Here is a 17,665-nt window from a genome sequence, read left to right on the forward strand (position 1 = left end):
TTTTCTAACACTGGCACCAACTCACCATTCCCTAATGATCAATTCGCACCTTGTAAAAATCCTAGCTGCCACTGTTAAAAAAATGTTTTATCATAGAAAATATTTTAACATATGATGGCATTTCGATTACTATTTTATATGCCTATTTGTTTTTAATTACTTATTGTTTTCTTATTTGCTTATTTTAAACGATTTATATCTTGATTGCTAACATATTAAAGAAAATGTAATAGTAAAATGTTATTGTTAGTACGTTTCAAATTTTTAATTTTTTTTATCTTTGTTACTTACATGTATTTATCTATTATTTTCGAATGTAGACGATTTATAATGTTTTTTGTTTCTCGTAGGCCTTAAAGGCCGAACATTGTACACATTGTATTCTTTTTTTTAAAAATCGTATTTTTATTGCTATTAAACAATGTGTGACGCATAAATAAAACAATTCTTCTTCTTCCTCTTCTTTAAAGACAATTAGATAATAGATGTTGTAATTAAAGGTCACATGTAATTAAAGGTCAGAAGTCAAATTATTTAAAGTTGCAATTGCAAATTTTCAAGTTATATTTTTAAAATGTATTAAAATAAAGCCTTAAAATAGATGGTATCCATAAACAGTCCTACCTTGTTAAAGAATAATCCTATTAATCCTATAATTCGCTATTGCCAGCTGAGAAATTGGCAAAAATATCATTTTTAACTTCAAATTCCAACGTTGGAAAATGGCTGCCCCATGTTGTCAATAGCAATGAAATGAAATGAAATGAAATGGGGTTTAACGTCCTACTGTTTTGCTCCGAACTGGGCTAATGAAGACGAACATACACCATACAGTGTGCTATGAGGGAAATTTTGCCCGGACAGCGGCACTACGGCCTACTCTTATATCGAATTCCAACTGTCAAGGGATCTTTTACGTGCACGCCAATGTGTACACGGGACCTCGGTTTTTCGTCCCATCCGAACGACTAGACAGCTGTCCTTGTCAGGCCCTCTGTCCTGCATCACTGACAAGGGGGAACCACGCCGGAAAATCTGGATGAACTTTCTCGGCCAATGCAGGGATCGAACACCCGACCTCCAGGCTAGCGAGCCAGCGTCTTACCCACTTAGCCACCGTGTCCCCTGTCAATAGCAAAACAGGGGAGGTAATTGTGTTGTTATTTCCTGTGTCATAGATTTTTAAGGTTGGGAAATAATGTCCATGATCGTATAATAGTGATTTGATAACCTATTGAGCAAAAGACATAGAAATAATTATGTTTTGAATTTCTTAGAAAATTTGAAATTCTCGCTTTAACAATACGAACAATGAATACAAAAAATAGATAGGATTAAGGCCGTTATTGAATGTCGGTTTGTAACCTGATGACTGGTTAACGACTTACTTCCAAGTTAATTTTAATGTGTAATATCGTAATAGGGTGATAATTAATGTGTCTGTTAAATCCTAAGAGAGGATTTATGCCTCTAAACTATTAACACAAGTAAAGCAAATCGATTTCGGATAGGAGAGATGCCCAGTCGTCGGAATATAGTTTAAGCATGTATAAAAACTACAAATTTTATTGCAAAAATATAAATTATGTACATAAATGTAACAAATAATAACAAATTATTTAAAATACAGAAATATGATAATAGTGAATCGGACTTAACCACAGCATAGTAAAATATATACATAATTATGGACATCATCAATTAACACTGAAAGCGAAAATTAAAACTTATTTGGTAAATTTCAAAAAATAAAAATTTTCGGGTGGATGAATGGCGGTATGGACACCCCCTTTTACACTAAATAAATAAATTACTTCAATATCATTGTGAATATCTACATGTACATAATACATATAATATGTAAAATATACTCTTTTATCCAGTAAAATCAGAAATACTTCCACGAACATAATGACTATAATCAGCGAAATAGGCTATTTTATCCAGTAACATCAGAAATACACACATTCATCATAAAGGGTGGTAGAGCACGGGTATGCAGACATAGGCATATGGCATATGCACAGAGGAACGCCCTAGAACAGCATGCTTTTCATGGGACTGCAAGCCGGTAACAGTTAGATGTAATCCCAATGGCCACTGTATCGACGTAATATTTGACCATCTTCCTCCTCTCACTATGCCAATCGTTACTGGCGAAATCGCTAGACCACACCGTTTGCGTACACTAGTAGAGTTCATTGCTACACGGTCTTGGCAGACCACAAGCCATGACCTGAACCAATGCTTAGGCCTACAATCCGTTCAGTACTCATTATATCATAGCAACTAATTTTAATACATCCATGCTGCTGTTAACGGGGACATGGGGTGGGTGCCTATACATGTTCGCCAATGGGATAGTGTGATCAGACACTACGGTAGATTATGCAATTTGACGGATAGTCGAGTAACTAAGATTGTTTTAACTGGAGTAATTTAAAGGCAAAAAGAACCAAAAACTGGAATTTTAGAGTTAAGAATCATTTAAAGAAACTAGATATCAATATAGATATGAATAGTCATGTAAATACCCGAAAACTTGTTTGTGACGTTTTCGAAAGAAACTCCCATTTGTCTTTAGAAAAATGGTTCAATGATGTAACCCATGTTAGTGCTAAAGCCGGCCAAGGTCATAATAAGCTCCGGTCTTATCGTTTGTTTAAGTTTGTGTATGGACCTGAGAAATATGTAACGGACAATATTATTCCCTCCCATCGCAGTGCTCTGGCGAAATTTAGATGTGGAGTAGCTCCGCTCCGTCTAGAAACTGGGCGATATGAAGGAATCCCCGTTGAGAGCCGTCTTTGTTTTTATTGTACAGATAAAGTCGAAAATGAAGAACATTGTCTTTTAGAATGCGATTTATATAGCGATTTTAGGAATGTTTTATTCACTTTTATACAGGATGTGTGTCCAAACTTTGCGTCTTTTAATAGCTCTGATAAAATGTCTTTTATTCTGTCCAGTGACGAAGTAGTTAAGTTGAGTGCCAAAACCTGCTGCGATATTTTAAAAAGACGGAGGCAAACTTTATACCCATGTTCGTGATTGGGTTCCTATTTTTAGCCTAGTGTAGATGTAAATTTTAAAATTCACATTGTATGTGTGTTTTTCTGTTATTTGTATTTTACTATGCCTATTTATTTGTGTCTATATAATGTACATCTCGTCTCTCATAATTCTTAATGAATGGCAGTTTCTTTTAATTCTTAGTATATTATAACTTTTGAATGTGATGTATTTATAACTGGTGAGACGTTAATAAACTACTACTACTACTACTGCTACTCCATTTGGATAAAATGTTTCAAAGATTGTTTTATTATTGTTCAGATACAGCCACTGGTTAATTATTCGGCTACGGGCACTATTGGACCACTGTCATGTTGATTCCGATGATAATACGCTGGTGAAGCTATAAAAATGGAAAACAAAAACGGTGTAGCAAAAGATCAAAATTGAAGTATTCTCAAACACTATATAAATATAAACTTGTCAGTCAACCAATATACGCGCACTATAATAGCAGCTCTGTGAAGGAAGTAAAGTTCACCATGGTTGGTTGTTTTGTATAACTACATTCACTAAAACTACAATCACAAAAACGTGAAATGAAATGAAATGGAGTTTAACGTCCTACTTTTCTGCTCCTAACCTGGGCTAATGAAGACGGGCATACGCCATACAGTGTGCTATGAGGGAAATTTTGCCCGGACAGCGGCACTACGGCCTACTCTTATATCGAATTCCAACTGCCAAGGGATCTTTTACGTGCACGCCAATGTGTACACGGGACCTCGGTTTTTCGTCCCATCCGAACGACTAGACAGCTTTTCTTGTCAGCCCCTCCGTCCTGTATCACTGACAAGGGAGAACCACGCCGAAAAATCTGGATGAACTTTCTCGGCCAATGCAGGGATCGAACACCCGACCTCCAGGCTAGCGAGCCAGCGTCTTAGCCACGTGATCCAAAACGATTGAAAGTCACGGGTAAATACTCTATGAACAAATACCTGCAACTAGATCTTGAACAATCCTAGCAAACTATTTCTAAAAAATTTTTTAAAGAATCTAGGAATTGTAAAATATTAACGTTTTAGTTACATACAGAGTTAATAAATCTGTCAAATATTGAAGCGCGACTCTGAATTGTGATAGAGTTCGCACAAGTCCATTTCATTTGTTCTAGTGCGTAGATCGGGAGCTAAATCCACATAAATCCGATGTAGCCCTGTTTTCCCCATAGTCTGGGGTCAACCTCATGTCAGTTGTTGATCAAATCATAAATACATTTGGCCAGACATCTGTTAGAAAACGTTCGGTACAACGGAGAAGAGTTGATATGAAGATTAAAGCCAAACGCAGAACTGTAATGGTCAGCACCGATCTGTAATAGATTATCCCTCTTTTATCAAAACAAGCCAGAGCCTAATGAGCAATTTGATCTTGCTGAAATGTAGCTTTCGCGGTGTTAAACCTAATTTATGCCGGCGATAAAGCCGAGTTAAATCAAAATAGCCAGGCAGATTTTCCCATTGTCGTATTTGGTAAGTGTTTAAGGTACGGGTGGACTAGGAACCGTGTTTAACACCATCGCGGTCATGTTGGAATTATAGCGTCATTTTCAAAAATCAAAATCCGTCATTCGATGCACATTTGTCAAGGGAGAAATAAAAATAAAATGGAGTTTAACGTTCTGCTGATTTGTCAAAGGAACACGCATGCCAAATTGCATGTCGGTGGTAGTTAAATTGGCGCACCTCAACCTTTGTACAAAAGAACAAGGTGGGTATCGCACGACGCCAAGTTCCTGATTCAACAATACATCATTCTAAATACTAAATCTAAGTTTACTTACGCATTCCCATATTGGAAGGTGCCGATGGCATGGTAGGTTGCATTGGTGTGGTATTAGACCCTGTGCTTGAATAATCTGTGGGTGGTAGAGGTAGAGGTGGTGGTGGACCATGTTGTCGTGCTACTGACTGGAGAGGTATAGAACCAATTAAAATATGAATTGGCACCACCAAGTCAAAAGCTAAACCGGACGGAACAACATTTAACTGAAAATAAAAAGCAAAAATCAGAATTCAGAATCACGAAAAAGTAAACGAACAGTTAGATTAACCCAAGGAGCAATTCTTTGTCCACTTGCGTTCCTTTCTAAAACCCTTGAATTCAAAATCATAAACACCGTGCATCGAGAATCAATTGATGCGCCCCCCCCCCCACACACACACTTCATGCTTTCTTAATAACAGTTTTTATACGCCCACATTTTCATGTGGACGTATATTGTCGTCGCCCCTGTCCGTCCATCCACAATTTGTTTGTGGACACTCTACAGGTCACAATTCTTATCCGATTTTGACGAAACTTGAAATATAGGTTTATCTCCAAAAGATCTCGGCTGCTTTCGATATTGGCATGTATCGGATGTAAGTTTATAACCCAAAGATCTCGGTTCCTTTCGATATTCACGCATATCGGACCGTAACTTCCTGAATTATGGCCCCTGATTGTACGAAAAATCGCGTTTTTAGCTTGTGGACCTATAGAGGTCATAATTTTTATCCGATTTTAAAAAAAACGTATTATTATATCACCGTTACACCCTAAGGACGACTGAGTTCGAATTTCGTGAAAATCGGCCAAAATTGACAGACAAAATGGCCACCGTTCGTTCTCAAATAGCGTAAAAATATGGTAGGCCCTCTATCAAAGTTGTGGACCCTATAGAGGTCACAATTTTTATCCGATTTTGGTGAAGCTTGAAATGTAAGCTTATAACCCAAAGATATCGGTTCCTTTCGATATTCACGCATATCAGACCATAACTTCCTGAATTATGGCCGCTGATTGTACGAAAAATCGCGTTTTTAGCTTGTGGACCCTATAGAGGTCATAATTTTTATCCGATTTCAAAAAAACTTATTATTATATCACCGTTACACCCTAAGGACGGCTGAGTTCGAATTTCGTGAAAATCGGCCCAAAATTGACAGACAAAATGGCCGCCGTTCGTTCTCAAATAGCGTAAAAATATGGTATATCAAAGTTGTGGACCCTATAGAGGTCACAATTTTTATCCGATTTTGGTGAAACTTGAAATGTAAGCTTATAACCCAAAGATATCGATTCCTTTCGATATTCACGCATATCAGACCTTAACTTCCTGCATTATGGCCACTGATTGTACGAAAAATCGCGTTTTTAGCTTGTGGACCCTATAGAGGTCATACTTTTTATCCGATTTAAAAAAAACTTATTATTATATCACCGTTACACCCTAAGGACGGCTGAGTTCGAATTTCGTGAAAATCGGCCCAAAACTGACAGACAAAATGGCCGCCCTTCGTTCTCAAATAGCGTAAAAATATGGTATATAAAGGTTGTGGACCCTATAGAGGTGACAATGTTAATCCGATTTTGTTGAAACTTGAAATGAAAGTTTATAACCCACAGATCTCGGTTCCTTTCGATATTCGCGCATATCGGACCATAACTTCCTGAATTATGGCCCCTGATTGTACGAAAAATCGCGTTTTCAGCTTGTTCTCTATCCATCTCTCGAAAATGTGGGCGTATCCTGCCTGGCAGCCGCTGGTTTCGTATCGCCCTTACTACTCACGACATGGTGCATATATCATGGTGAAGAGCAGATTTACAGTCAGATAGTTTGCTCAATAAATATAATTTTAAATAAGTTACAACCGATACTCGAAAATTTTGAACCATAAAGAAAGAAAAGTGAAGCATCATAATTATCCTACCGTCACTGTATATGTTATATCCATAATTCGGCATCCTCGTAAACCAGAAGGAGGTAACGGTGGTATGGGCAGTAGATCTCCGTTCCAAGTATCACTATCACCCCGTAGGATGGGGCCATGACAGATTGTAGATACAGTATCAGTAAGTGTTCTTGTCTTGGTTCTAGAGTGATAATTGACGGTCTGGAAATAAATTATGTATGTATGGTTTATTGGTCGAGAGCGAGACATAGTAATATATTGATACTTCACGAGGCGTTTGCCGAGTGTTGTTTCAATATGTTACGCAATGTTTTTAGCTCGAGACCATTAAACAACTTAAAATACAGACACTATCCAGCACGTGCTTTTCAGTGAAATACGTCACGCGAATCTAATGTTTCATCTACTACAGATAATGTACGACTGGCAAGTTGCCCGTACATTACTGGAAATAATAATACGCCAACGTCAAAGGATAACGTCACATCTGTGTTTTAAAGGGATATAACACATAAATCCCGTACGTTTGAAAATATCACCTCACTAAGAGTGACCTTATGGAGGGCGATGGGGAGTAAACCCTTACAACTCTGTATACGTATATATGCACAGACATATTTAAACCCCAACCAGCACATCTCTTTCTCTGGACTCCCACACTGATAACTGCTATTTCAACATCAGATTTTTGTAAATAAAGCTCTTGGCCCAGACTCACCATTTTAATGTCAGCGAAGGAACTGTCCATTTTTCGTCGACTACCATTATTTATTTCACCACTGATTGGAATGCCCTCACCAGGTACAAAACCTAATCTATCAAGTCTCAACACAGCGCTAATTGGTCCGGATTCACAACACAGACAGCATAACGTCTTCTGATCAGTCCCTATGGCACCTAGCTGCAAAACACATGGATTACTGATAATACAAATTTATCGAATGCAAAAAGCCATTTCTGATGACATTTACAATCATCAAGGGTTCATTGTTTAACATTTAGTGGACTGGCAACTGTAAAGGGCTACATACAATTAAAGATTATGTCTGATGGATCGATATTATTATTACCATGATCCAATTGGACCTTATGTTAACATTTATTGGATTGACAACTGTTAAATGCTGCGATATATTTACAGTGGCTTGAGATTTGTGTCTAGAGGACTGACAACTGTAAAATTCTACATATATTTTTTACCGTGGCCTGCTGTTCTAAATTAAGATCTAGAGGATAGACAATTGCAAAGGGTCGTATCGTTGTATGATCAAACTTCCAGGGACGATCGATTACACCAGTCACTGAGTATCGAACCCGCCCTGTATGACTTTCATAAGATGATGGTATTCCTGTGGGCAACTGGAAACTAAATGGATATGTATATCTCCCTGCTTGTAAAATTGGGTCGTCTCCCGGCTGTCCTGGACCTGATAATATAAATCAGTATACTGAATTACATGTGAAATAAATGATGCAAACGCATTATGGTGTAATGATCTTCCTTAACTTTAGCACTAATAATATTAAATGATACGAAATTATGTGTGAAATATGATATTCTTTAATATGAATTACTGAAAGACATAATTAATAAAAGTTTACTTTCATATGATAATCAAATATTAATAGCCGCTTGGGAGCAACGATGGCTTGGTGAGTCAGTGCAAGACTTTGGTACGCGTCATCAAGATTTTCCGATGTGGTTTTACATTGTCAGTTGTGGAGGAAGGAAGGAGGGTGTAGTATTACCCAGCTACACTCCATCTCAATAAATTTTCTAATTTATTTGAGACTTTCCAGAAATGATCATTAAAACTTAATTAACAAGCTTTGTCGGTCTGCATTAAAAATACCAATCAAACATATCCTCACTGTGTAACTTACCTTTGCCAAATAAGACCAATATATGATCGAAGTATGTCTCACTGGATGAATAGTGTCTAGTGACTGTTCTTCTATTTTTACTGCTACCTGTTCTGTGTTGTTCTGTCCAGTGAACGTGTGCACCGCCTTCAAAATGTAGTCTTATTCCTGAAAGTAAGACGAAGACGGTATGATTAAATATTTTTTTGTTGAATTAAAGAAGATAATTTCGGTCACAAATGGTGTGTTTCGTAAAATGAATTGTCAAAAGGGCTATATGATTAAGATTAAAGTTTAGTTTTGAAATATCAAACAGTAGTTAAGTTACTAATTGTACAGCGAAGGTTCTTGGCAAAACACAGAATGTGGTCAGCAATAGGGTAGGTGCTAGCGTAACTATGTTTGGCCTTATATAATACTAACAATTATAGCTTTTGACCTCAAATAAATGTGTTTAGCAAAGCGGGGGATACTTAAATCTTAACTGAGATTAGGGAAACACTAGATTTGCAAATTAATAACTGTGATGCAAAAGCGAGTTACATGTTCAGGGAGGAAACAAATTCTACATGTAACTAATTTTGGGTGTGAGAAACAGCTATATATATAACACCCGCTTCCACAGAAGTGATATCTCAAATATGTGCATATTAAGTTGTTACATGACTACGTCTAAACCCCAAGGGGATTAAAAAACACCTTTATCAGATACCATTTAGCATATTGTCTTCACACATGTAGCATTTATAATAGTCGACATAAGTCACAGTTGCAGCTTTATGTCTAAACCCCAAGGGGATTAAAAATCACCTTTATCAGATACCATTTAGCATATTGTCTTCACACATGTAGCATTTATAATAGTCGACATAAGTCACAGTTGCAGCTTTATGTCTAAACCCCAAGGGGATTAAAAATCACCTTTATCAGATACCATTTAGCATATTGTCTTCAAATTGTAGCATTTATAATAGTCGACATAAGTCACAGTTACAGCTTTATGTAACATCTGCCTTCCTATCGAAAAGAGCTTGATGAATTACCATCAAAGAAAGAGAGAGAGAGAGAGAGAGAGAGAGAGAGAGAAAGAGAGAGAAATAGGGTTTAACGTTCACTCGACACAAACTAGGTCATTTCGGGACTAACATATGGTTTGAATTTTATTTCAATAATCTGCTTGCGCGTAGGGGTCTTTAGCAGTGTGAGGAAACCGGAGGACCCGGAGAAAACCCACGAGGTTGGGCAGGCGACCCTAATCCTTGTCACGTACAACCGGGGATTCGAAACCACGCCAGTTGACTCAATAACAGGCCTTATGATGATACAGCACGCACGTGCTAACCATTCGACCATCCAACCCCCCCTACCATCAAAGAGAGAGAAATGGGGTTTAACGTCCACTCGACACAAACTAAGTCATTTCGGGACTAAGGTATGACTCAATTTTATTTCAATAATTCGCTTGCGCGTAGGGGTTTCTAGCTGTGGGAGGAAACCGGAGGACCCGGAGAAAACCCAGGAGGTTGGACAGGCGATCCTACTACTTGTCACGTACAACCAGGGAATCGAAACCACGCCAGTTGACTCAATGACAGACCTTATGATACAACGCACACGTGCTAACCTTGGCCATCCAACAGTTTCAATACATTGATACCATGGCTAGGTTCGATAGTGGGGTTATTCTCCTTGATGGACCCAATGTTTAACAAATTTAGAATATTATGCAGATACGAGGTGATAGATACTTCCGGATGGTCAAAGGCCATAGCCCAGTATCAGCTACATCTTTATAGATAATTGGAACAGTAGTTTGGATGTACATTTAGAAGTAAAGACTAATTAAAAGACGGTTATAACATCGACACTATAAATTACAAACAAACCAGAAGATCGCTGACAATACTTCAAAATATTCATCCATGAAATCGGTGTTAAAGTCTATTCGCTGGTTGCCTGTCGAACACATGATTCAGTATATAGTTCTGTCATTAGTGTATCACTGGCATTTTTCTTAACTTTTAAATATAAATCTAAACGTGCCCTTAGATCGCATAACTTGCTGTGCCTAAAACAATACTAAAACAATTTGGTGATAATGGTGTCATTGTAGCTGCACCTCGCCTTAGAATTCAGTTGCCAGTAAACGTTAGAGAATCTCAAATTTCACAATATTTAAGTTACAACTAAACATTCAGTTGCTTATACTCTATTATCCAGATTAGAAACAGAATGTGTTATGTGTGTGTGTGTGTGTTTTAATTGACGAGAGACCCCTTAATTGTAACGCTTTGGGAATTATTAGTATCAATATTATTACAAGAATCACGCGCAGCCCATCCTTATAATAGAATATAATAGCATATTGGTACAATGGAATATGTCGGATGGTTGACTGAGTCAGTTATACACCGTAACAAAACATTTTGCTTAATAACAATAGACGTGACGCATTGCAACGAAACATTCGTCGATACAATATCACTTTAATACTTACAAATCTGGAATAACAATGGTCACTTTATAGAATAATCGTTATACATAAATTTGCCTTTGTGTTCGTAACTTCAAAAAGACTTTTATATATTAACCACTGAACTTACATATTATATTGGCGATTGACAGGTTTTTTTTGTGAGTATTTTTCAAAGGGTTAATCATTAATTGATTCGGGCTGATTTTGTCGCAGAACAATTATAAACCATGAAATATCTTAATATTAATTTTGTTAAATAGGAACGCGTACACATGACACCGGTATAATTTTACATTATTTTGTACTGTTCTTAAAAATTACACGCAGAATACTGAGAATGGCTTTTTATCAAGTTTGTCGGGATACGTTACATATTTCTTTGTTATACAGAAACGCAACAGCAAAATGGTAGATATGTGGACATACGTGGATATTATAAAAAAGAAGCCGTTATCATGCAAGACACATCCTTATTTCGCAACAGCTGGGCAGAAAACACGCTAAAACCGATTTTTCGTACTAACAGGGGCCATAATCCATGAAGTTAAGGAACGAGATCTATTGGATATAAACCTATATGCCAAGTTTCGTCAAAATCAGATACAAATTGTGGCCTCTAGGGTGTCAGACGTACTGGGACAACGATAATATACGTCTACGTAAAAATGTTGGCGTATAACGATGTAATTAATAAAGAAATGCATCACAAAATCAAGGATTTATATTAATATGAAAACCAAGAGTGTTGTTTCATAAAGATACGGAAGCAAAAGCTAAGCAAATGCGTTCACACGGTGGCGTCTTTGTGTGTGCACGAGTCTTGGGTATTGAGTGTATTAAACAGAATTCATATGATTTATAGTTATGGAGTAGGCTCACAACTGTGATTTGTAAATGATTTGTAAATACGATGTCGTCACCAATAAATTTGTAATACCAGCGCATTTCTTGGTATTTAAGAATAAAAGTATCCTATATTTTTTGTGTGTTTCGCATAGGTTATAAATAAGATCATCATGTAATTAAGATTGGACTCGGGTGAAAGCGAACACAGGTCTTTTGATATTCTGACGTGACGTTGTAGGAGACACAAGTTGTACAGAGTACCTACAAGATCTACACTAAGGATACGGTTTCCAACGGCAACGGCGTTAGCTTCTGACATACGGTGAAAGAAGAATCAAAGTATGCACAGCGGCCTGTTAATGCTAGGTTTCCACTAGTACGATTCGCGCTACGATTGAAATCGTGGTTTTAATCGTGGAGTAATCGTGGTGATCCTATCAGGTCTTATCATATATTGTGGTCAGTCGTAGCAATCATTTTGATCGTATCGAAACGTATCCGAACGTATCTGCACGTACCAGATTGTGGACTCAATAGGGACAATATTGTATTGTAATGCGGATCTACTACGTTTAACACCTGGCATACACACAAAGACTAAATAAATCTATTCCATTCCATTAAAAGGAAGCAGAATAAATAATTTTCAAAATACACGAAGTGTATTTGGTGTTTTCGACTAAAATCGTCGATTTTAAGTTAAAATGTCGGTCAACTAGCTTAGTGTTTGTTCTCAAGTTTAGAATAAGAGGGCACTCTGTCCACGTGAATCGTCTTCATTAGCTCATTCGATACAGAAAAAAAGGACGGTACATCTCATTGCATTCTCGGTGCCCTGAAAGTGTGGCGAGCGAGACTTTGTGGAGAGGCGAAGACGTGTTGACTGTACATGATTATTCATTTGACAAATGGAATTTTAACACATAAAACTCCAGCCAAAAAATCCAGAGGAACGTTCTAGGGCAACACTGGAGGCGAACCCCAGACCCCTTGTTTAGCGCGCCATTAACTTAATCATTGATCCTGGGATAAAGTTTGACTGGCGTCTAAAAAATACACCGGGAAAACCCAACATAACTTACCTCTGATTTGAATTTGAGCATTTACTTCCACAGTAACGTGGCCTTGTATTAATTGACCGGAAAGGAATACTCCCTGTAGGTTGGAGAGCGTTATTTCAAAAATATTTAATTTGCCCATGTTGATCGCTATAGTAGATTACACCGTTGACTCTGTTCGATGAATACACGTCTAACTACTATAAAAGAGTATTTAACTTTTAATAATCAGCCTATAGCGCTGCATATATCACCTTTTATGCATAGTTTCTTTATCTACGACCGCTATATGATTCAATGTTTAAATGCCTCTTGTACTCTATATAGTATATTAACACTGCCGAACTAGTTCACAAATAATATTATCTTCCCCTTTCCTTGTTCATTCGTGTGAATCCATTGGTTAAAATATACGGACATACCATTATACTGTACGGCCAATTAAATTCATTGATACACAACTTCCTTGAAGCTCGGGGATCACGTGTCTAAGTCGCTGACAGTTGGAATTCGATATAAGGGTAGGCGATAGTGCCGCTGCCCGGGCAAAATTTCCCTCATAGCACACTGTATGGCGTATGCCCGTCCCAGTATAGGAACAGAACAGTAGGACGTTAAACCCCATTTCATTTCATTTCATTTCTCCGTGGACTATAAATGGTTGATTGGAATTCGAAGTCAGTCATCTGGCTATAGGTCACTTTGAAGTTGCTGTATTCACGGGCTACATTAGCAGGAAAAGGCGTTTGCGGCCGTCCAAATTTCCAATTTTCTTTTTTTAAATTGGACGGACAGGGAGGGTGGTGTGTGTGTGTGTGTGTGGGGGGGGGGGGGGGGTATCTACACGGTAAGCTCCAGATTTCACCAACCCAGCGAATGAATATGGGGTCCTGCATGTATATTATTGCTATATACACTCGTTCAGAATATATAGTTTATTTGCCATCATCTTGGCATGATACATAACACCACAAGTGTCGCCGAGTACAGGACGCAAGTGTTGAATCTTAGTGAGCCATCCAACCAATCAAATAAAATGGGGGAATGTACAAGGCAAGAAAAGGGTTGCGTTTCAACCTCGTGAGTTTTCTCAGGGTCCCCCAGTTTCCTCCCACTGCTAAAGAACCGTACACACAAGTGAATTATTGAAATAAAATGAACCATATGTTAGTCCTACAATACGTCTGGATAAATGCGTTGGTGAAAACTATAATTCTGTTGATAACATTCCTTGCCGGCTACACCCAGTGGTTGTACACTACCGACATCTCCAATAATTTAAACGACTTCTCGTGACTTGACGTTTCTGCTTTTCATTTCTTTGATATTATTTTGAACAATGTGATAAAAAATTGTATTGACAGTACTGATGATTAAAAAAACAATTAAAAAAGAAGGGAATTAGAATTTAAAAAATGAGAACCTATTAATAACCTGGTCTGTCGACTAAACATTAGAAAGAAGTTAAAACGTGTTTAATGCAGTTGTTCAGCATAATTATTATTGTTATTTTAAAGCTTATGTAAGCCCATTGCCCATGGGATGGTATGGATTCGTGCGGGATTCCTTTAACTGCGCCACTTTCAAAATTAGGATTCTGCCCAGAAAGAAGACAGACAGTAATACCCTACGGATGCCCTTTGGCCTTACTAATGTGTCCTTACTTTCCTTTACCTTAAAGCGTATGGGGTGGTATTGTATCGTGCGAGATTTCCTTAACTACGCCACTTTCAAAATTAGGGCCCTGTCCAGAATATAGATGGGTGGGGTCACTCTATGGATACATACTAGCTTCAGCAGTTGTTTCAACTCTCTGATATTTTTGTAATAACAAATTTTTCATGACACAACAATCAGAATGTATGTAATGCCCTTTGGTCTTACTGATGCGCCTACTACTTTCCTTGGAATGGTTTAAAGCTGTATAGGTGATATGCATCATCTACAAAGTCGTTAAACTTGGACTTGTATCTAAAACCGGGTAGCACTAACAGTCAAGTGAAGGTGTGGACTGATTGTGGAAGGGGAGGGGCAGATGTCAGCACGCAGGTCTTATCAGTGTAATTAACAAATAATAAACTATACTATATCACAGGCAAACAGATGTCTTATTTGCTAATGTTATCAGACATAATTCTACATTATAATAATAATCATAGCACTCTAATTGACTTTAGTAACAATCGTATGAGCTTCGGAAATATAAACACAATGTCTATAATTATAACAATCCAAATTAAATATATATAATTATAAATTAACAACTTAGACTCAATCTTATTCTATGCTATATTTATATATACTCAGCCAAATTAAAAACTTGACACTCGGGATTTTTGGGACTAGATTTTTAATATTTTGTTTAAGGCAACTATTTTAGTGTTATGTTGTGCACAGACGACCTTGACATCAACAGAAAGCATGAATACGTCTCACCGAAAGTCCTTGACATTTATAACGTTCGTGATGTCACAGTACCCCCCAAAATGAAATTCACAGACTTGGAGAACAATCGGAATAAAGTGTTTAGTAACGGTTGTGGCCTCCTCTAGCGTCTCGTACTGCAACACAACGTCTTCTCATGGATCTCAGAACATTAGTAAACACTACCCGAGGAAGACGTCGCCACTGCTCAGCAAGAGCATGTTGAAGGTCCTGCAACGTCAGTGGTGGATTCACTTGCTGACGAACACCTTGACCCAGTTCGTCCCAGATGTGTTCAATAGGATTAAGGTCGGGGCTAAGCGACGGCCAATCCAGGACTTGGACACCGGCATTTCTTAAAAAATTCTGGGTAGCAATTGCTGTATGGGGTCGAGCATTGTCTTGTTGAAACGTTAGTCCAGGCCCATGTCTCTGCATAAACGGAAGAAGAACAGGTTGCAGAATTTGATCCCTGTACTGGACAGCATTTAAATTCCCTTGGACAACAACAAGAGGAGAACGTCCATGTGCACAAAAAGAACCCCAAACCATGACGCTGCCGCCACCAAATCGGTCAACTTATCTGACGCATACTTGAGCGTAACGTTCACCTCGTCTGCGGTACACTCGGGCCCTGCCATCGGCAAATCTCAAAGTGAATCGAGATTCGTCACTAAAGACAACCGAATTCCACTGTCTTTGAGTAAATCTTATGTGTGTTGTGGCGCACACAAGTCGGTTACGGCGATGAAGAGGTGTCAATATTGGTCCATTATAGGGCCTCGGAGCTCGAAGACCAGCAGCCTGCAAGCGATTTCGAACAGTTTCTGCAGTTACCCTTCCACCAAACATCTCTCTACTTGTGGAGGCTGCAGTGGCAAATCTGTTTCTAAGATGACCTAATCGTATTGGTTGATCTTCCTGGAGTGACGTCACACGTGGCGCTCCCGCCCTTGGGCGGTCGGCAATAGTTCCAGTTTGAAGCACTCTCATTTTAAGATTAATTATTGTCTGGCGTGAACAATTAAAGGCTCAACAGTGACCACAGACTGACCAGCATAGAGCTTACCTTTAGCACGTAGACGTTCTACATTTGAAAGGCGCGGCATTTTCTAACAAAGATGAAAATAATAATTTTAATTTGTTTTTCCAGTTCAAGTTACGTGTGCGTGTTCAGTTTAAGCAAACTTGCATCGATTGACCTCACGAGTTTGTGTTTGCACGTTTTTTTCAGGTTTTTCATCTTTATATGGTCAAAAGTCACGTGATCCACGTGACTTTACAATTTTATGAAATTAAAGGCTTCTTACTACTTACTATCGTTAGAAACACTTTAAAATTGATTTGACTTGTTGAAATTCATCAGTGTCAAGTTTTTAATTTGGCTGAGTATACATTAATATGATATTTTGTACATATTGTCATCTAAAGTACGTTGGTATTTCAGCGCAAAACACCGGGTAGACCTTTGTCTGATGCTTTAATATGGTTAGTCCTGCTCTGCTAAACACACGTGGTTAGAAAGTATACTTTATGCAGCATTATTGTACTTTAACAAGGCACCAGGGAAGGATTATGCATGTGATTGGTATTCGAATTATCCAGCAGAGCAAAGCATCTGGTTATGACATCTTCACAACTATTATAGTTCATAAGTATTATGAGACGTATATTATCTGGCTGTGTATAATGTTGCACTTCAGGCGCCGAAGTTAGGAGTTGGATATATGTATAAGGACCACAATAGATCTGACGGGATAGCACAATAAACCCTTGTTTAGACAAAGTAATATTTTACTTAAATGTGAACACATAGTGCCAATGCTATTGTTTTTAAAGTCTGCGAATCAGATATTCAAGCCGAGTAGTTATATTTATATTGAGGACAATCAAAGATATGCTGTTAAGGCATTGAATTAGTTGCATTAGTCCGATACAGTATTCGTTGATTATACGCTGAACATTGACAGACAGAAGAAAACAACCCACAGAGGTCATGACAAATTATTGGGCAGTGAACCGTCTGCACAAGGGTAAAAATCAAAATATGCAACGTGTGTGTCTAGCAAGTAGCAACAGCCCTATGCAACGTGTCCGCTGATTAGTTACTTGATAGGTCAATATCCATTTCTGGGTTTAGATGGGGACCAAGGGAGAGCCCGAATGGATGCTCGATTGGTGGGGAATCAGGAAGAAAGGGTGGTCTTTGATTCAAGAAGTTCATGAAGATCCGTAATGCA

At 38.0% G+C, this 17,665-nt stretch overlaps 1 protein-coding gene across 2 annotated transcripts; it reads right to left on the reverse strand.

Annotated features, from left to right (window-relative positions):
* Positions 1-1,596: 1,596 nt before the first annotated feature.
* Positions 1,597-13,269, reverse strand: LOC126819374 (arrestin domain-containing protein 3). Of its 2 annotated transcripts, XR_007679588.2 has the most exons (8): positions 13,026-13,269; positions 8,643-8,789; positions 7,959-8,185; positions 7,477-7,659; positions 6,777-6,959; positions 4,862-5,066; positions 4,112-4,390; positions 1,597-3,418 (listed from the first exon to the last, which is right to left on the reverse strand). XR_007679588.2 is itself a non-coding variant. In XM_050547385.2 (7 exons), the coding sequence occupies exons 1-7, from the start codon at positions 13,141-13,143 to the stop codon at positions 3,354-3,356; spliced, it is 1,128 nt and encodes a 375-aa protein (XP_050403342.1). In that variant the 5' UTR covers positions 13,144-13,267; the 3' UTR covers positions 1,598-3,353. The 2 variants fall into 2 exon arrangements, 1 of the variants encoding a protein (XP_050403342.1); XM_050547385.2 differs by lacking the exon at positions 4,112-4,390 and having other exon boundaries at positions 1,598-3,418; positions 13,026-13,267.
* Positions 13,270-17,665: the final 4,396 nt, after the last annotated feature.

This window comes from Patella vulgata, chromosome 4 (assembly GCF_932274485.2).
Source record: "Patella vulgata chromosome 4, xgPatVulg1.2, whole genome shotgun sequence".
Classification (NCBI taxonomy): domain Eukaryota; kingdom Metazoa; phylum Mollusca; class Gastropoda; family Patellidae; genus Patella; species Patella vulgata.